The 4,919-nt window shown below is 37.4% G+C and overlaps 1 protein-coding gene across 1 annotated transcript; it reads right to left on the reverse strand.

Moving 5' to 3' along the window:
- Positions 1-1,583: 1,583 nt before the first annotated feature.
- LOC136710378 (gamma-crystallin M3-like) lies at positions 1,584-2,444 on the reverse strand. The gene is made up of 3 exons (XM_066685862.1): positions 2,436-2,444; positions 1,996-2,244; positions 1,584-1,865 (listed from the first exon to the last, which is right to left on the reverse strand). The coding sequence occupies exons 1-3, from the start codon at positions 2,442-2,444 to the stop codon at positions 1,584-1,586; spliced, it is 540 nt and encodes a 179-aa protein (XP_066541959.1).
- Between the last annotated feature and the right edge of the window lie 2,475 nt (positions 2,445-4,919).

The raw sequence follows: 4,919 nt of genomic DNA on the forward strand, positions 1-4,919 counted from the left end.
GTAGTAAATACACACACACACACACACACACACACACACACACACTAGTAGCGGTGAACACACGCCCAGAGCGATGGGCAGCCATCCCAGGTCCTTGGGGAGCAGTTGTGGGTTTGGCACCTCAGTTGTGGATTGAGGGATGAGGACAGTTGATTCACTCCCACCATCCCCAATTTTCCTGCCAGTCGTGAGAATAGATCCAACAACCTTTCAGTCCAAAGGCCTTATTTCTAACCATTTGGACACAACCAGTTTCTTTGTTTATTTGCCCTAATTTTAGAGTATCAAATAAAAAATATTCATGTCTATTATGATATTTGTCATTAAACTATGAAATGGAATTTCTTTACACTGTTAGGAGTTAAATAACCTTTTAAGAAAATTATCAAATTACAGGCCGTTTCCAAAATGGTTCCCCTTATACATTTTAAGGTACCATTGAGTCCAAACCTTAAAGTTGAATTCCAGCTTAATTTTGAGTGCGCTAATCTCCCATAATGCTATAGTTTGCTTGTATGGACCCGTGAATGCTGAAATGGGTGAGATATATTTTGAGCTGGAGTTCAGGAGCATATAAGTTAATTCACTGAGTTTGGGCCTGGGACTCGCAAATTTCAGTTGTTACATAACCCCAGTAAACACCCAAATTTGCTACATGAGCCGAAAGCCCAGTAAACATGTAACCGTTGAAATAACATAATGACTGCCGTCTAATCAACGTTTTCTTAAGGTTGAAAATGAAAATTGAAAACACATCCGAACACAAATGTTGAAAAGGCGACTATCAGACGTATTTTGTACGTCCATTGACGTTATTAATTGGTCATTTAACTTACTATGGACTATTTTTGGACCTAATTTGAATGTCCAGGGATGTTCCTTGTTAAAAGTTTTCTGTGCTTTTCCACAAGAAATACTGCTATAAACACGCACAGAGAAGCCTAGAGTAGATGGTATGACTGTTTTCGTGAAGTGTAGATGGTTTGACCGCAATGGCCAAGTAAATGCTGACAATGCTTCTCCGTTTGTCGCTGTATAAAATCAGCCCTTAACAAGTATGAGGATGTTATCTGTGCACTGTGCACACACTGTAAGTGTGCATAATAAACCAGCAATCTGTATGTATAATCCATGTCATTTTACATGTTGCACTAAAGTACACATAAAAACAAAATAATTGCTCTTTATATGCTAAATTTATATGCTTTGTTTTTCTGAATATTTTAAAAGATACAAGGATATAAAGTTTTTAGATTTAGAATTTTCATTCTAAAGAATGTGTTTATTTAGAACATCAACAAATGAATCAGCATTTTAATTTGCAGAAACTTTTGTATATGACTGTAATGTTTGTTCTTATGTCACCTGATACCCAAAGGCTATAGATAAGACTTGCCATAAACAGTGTGTCTATATTAACTTGTTAGTTTAATAGCTTTAATAGGAAATAAACGTACCTGCCCAATATATCTGCTATAGTAAGGGATTTGTGCTTTTTTTGATAACATTGTTGCTTAATAAATAAACAAGTAAAAATTGTAATGTGCAGTTAGTTTATTGCATTCATGGGGAAATCAATTTATTTAGCAGGGCTCCATGATGCGCCTAATAGAACCAATTCTAATATTCATTGGGCCAACTCCCATGTCCCTAAGGCTGCGGTACTCTCCAGGCCTGAGGTATATCATCCTGCCTCTGAAATTGGGCTGCTCGTACAGGAGCCAGTGACCTTCCATCACATTGCAGGACTGGCAGTCAGACATGCGATAACGTTCCTGGATGGAGTCGCAGTCGTCCATCAGCTCATGCATCTGACCAGAGAAGTTCTCCCTTTCAAAGATACGCATGCGGAAAGTACCCCTATGCTGTAGGGTAAGACACATGCATTATAACATCATAAGAGCAAAATAACTATACATTTAAAGAAAGTATAAAATTGTTCTAATTTCATAAGCTCCAAACAGTAAATCATTTGTATGGATTTTCTGAAATTACCATTGGAATCATTCTGCAGGACCTGATGCAGTCACTCTTGTTCATGCCCATCAGTAGCTGGTTATCAGGATACTCTCCTCGCCTCACCAACATTTGATGGCCCATAAAGTTGGGGTGCTCATAGACCATGAAACACCCACTCTCCACCCTGCATGAGTTGCAGCGGCTCAGGTAGGAGGTCAGTTCAGGGCAGTCACTGCTGGTCTCATAGGAACGGCCCTGGAAGTTCCTGTCCTCGTAGAAGATGATCTACAATTTAAAAAAACAAATGTTGAAACAGATACATGAACAAATGTCATGTCAAATTCTCTGTACATAATGCTTTAACTGTCAGGACCTATATGGACTTCAGATTTCTCATGTTTCTATTTCAAATCATAGTCTAATCTAATCTAATAATTAAAAAAGTTTTATTTCTGATTTGAATACAAAGTTCCTACCCTCCCCATGATGATTGCTTTTTTCCAGTTGGAAGAGCGGCAGTGCTTTAGAGGCATATGAGTGTGACACTTTTATATCCAGTTTGATTGCTAAAAACCTATGCAGCCATTGTGTGAAGGCCTTACTCAGCAGGCCTACGCTGTTTGTTAAATCAGTCTGCAAGGGGATACGTTTTAGAATTGTTTGCACCTGGGGCTGTGCCAATTGTTGCTTTTTCTCGACTGTAGGAGAGTGTGGGCTTGGCTCCTATGCAAAAAAGCAACACCTCTGTTTGGATAGGCTGTTCATAATGAAAATGGAGCCACAGCTGTATTCCTAGTGGTGGAGCCTTCCAGATTAGGGTTTACTCAGTCTAACAGATTTCTGTAATGATAAAAATGATGAACATAAAATTAGTAAAAAAATAGTTCAATGTGTATTATAATGTATGAAAGTACAGAAATGAATAAGATGCAGTGATATGACTCATTAATCCAACAGTTAGTAGCCCAGTTGGGGATGTATAAATATTTTTGCCTAATATAACTATAAGACGTGAAATTAATTCATTGTTTATACTCTAAGTATATAATGATTTTAAGATTTATATAAGATTTGTTTATTACATGATGGGCATGGTAAGAAGTAAATGTCAAATTAAATACTTAGTAACTAATGTTATAAATTAGATCTATGTGGTTAATAAAGTTGAGAAATTTAATTTAGCTATATATATATATTACATATTGTGTGATGATATCACCTCATGAATTTTCTTACAATTAAACTTCTTGTCAAATTGGACATTATTTTTTGTGGTTACTTGTGACTTACATTATACACAAGGATTAGCCATAAAATTGTGACCACCTTCTTGTTTCTACACTAACTGTCCATTCTCTTAGCTCACTCACCATACTGCAGCACATTGTAGCTCTTCAAATACAGATTATAGACCACCCATTGCTCTGCATACTTCGTTTGCCCCTTTTCACCCTGTTCTTCAATGGTTACTGGTCAGGACCACAAAAGAAGATGTATTTGTCTGGGGGATCATTCTCAGAGATTCTGAGTGACACTGACATTTTACACTGTTATAAGTGGACCAGATTCAGCAGTCTATACTGTTGTGAACAAAGATGGTGTTATGAGTTTTACTTAGAACAGAACAGAAAAACAAAAGACACAGTCTCAAATTAAACACAATGGTTTAAGTGTATTAAGGGAAGACATTAAAATACAATTGCAGAATTTTATGCAATTTCCATAATCACTTTACTACCTCCTCTTTATTTCAACTAGAACGCAGCCTTGCAAGATGGTGAAAAACTCAGTGGAATCTTTATGTAAATGAATACAGCGACTGCATGGCATCTATCCAATCAGGCAACCTCATGAGCATCCCACCCACAGAGCCTCTGCATACTCAGAATGCATTCTTTTATTTACATAAAGAAAAGTCTAAAAACAAAATGCGCAGAGAGATCTGGTGTGGCAAAATGTGGATGTGAAATAATATAAATGTTCATGTACGATTAACATGTCTGAGAGTTATTTTTTCTTGTGTTGGAGTTCAGCTGCTAAAATTCAGATGATGTGTCCTCACCATTCTTTAACTCTCCTGTCTGTTTGCGTGCTTTGCTCTTCTCATGGCAAAGACAGCTGGAGTGTTTTTGGATAACGGAGAGGACTCCAAACATTGAAAAGCATGAAACGAAATGAGCTGTATTCCTGCTCCATAGGTGGGAAATTTACCTAATTTTGCTGTTTTGGATCACGGTTGAGAAAGTTGGAGGTCCACTGGCCGTTTCTGGACAGAGCATCAGTGATTTAACAAAAATTTAGTCCAAATGCCACATTTTGGCACTTTTCCATTCACAGTTCAATTTACAAATTTTTTATCAATTATGTTCTTTTGTTATTTTTTATAAATTAGATTAATTATTTCAATCATTCATTACCTGTAACTGCTTATCCAGTTCATGGTCACAGTTGGTCCAGGGCCTACCCGAATCACTGGGCACAAGGCAGGAACTCCTCACACCCAGTCACCCAGAGCGGGACTTGAACCCCCAACACCAGATCCCTGGAGCTGTGTGACAGTGATACTACCTGCTGCACCTCCATGCCACCTATAATTAGTAAATTTTAATCCAGCACACTGTCAACATTTTTAGCATAATCATTTTATATCAGGCTTATACTCATTATTATATCTCTCGTAGTTGTTGGTAATGTTTGTATTAGCTTGTTTTCCAGAATAAATGTCTCTGTGAATTTAAAATCACTTTGAAGAGATTAAAAATTAGTTATGTCCTGTACAGGACAGTAATCTGAGTGGTCCAATGGTGGACCAGCACTGGTCTACAGTCTGAGGTGTGCCATGCTTTTTAGGCCAGTGGACCGATATATGCTCACTGTCTGGTTGCTACAAAACTATAATTGTCCATTTCCTTTAACATTCAGGGAATTTTACCTCAACCTTACTTACACCAATAATTTAA

The sequence above is a fragment of the Hoplias malabaricus genome, chromosome 12 (assembly GCF_029633855.1).
Source record: "Hoplias malabaricus isolate fHopMal1 chromosome 12, fHopMal1.hap1, whole genome shotgun sequence".
NCBI classification, from domain to species: domain Eukaryota; kingdom Metazoa; phylum Chordata; class Actinopteri; order Characiformes; family Erythrinidae; genus Hoplias; species Hoplias malabaricus.

Bases quoted from the DNA above. Each gene is read 5' to 3' on its own strand.
- LOC136710378 (XM_066685862.1), bottom strand. The intron at 1,866-1,995 runs GTAATTTCAGAA...CTTACCCTACAG, and splicing joins CCTGCAGAATGATTCCAATG to CATAGGGGTACTTTCCGCAT.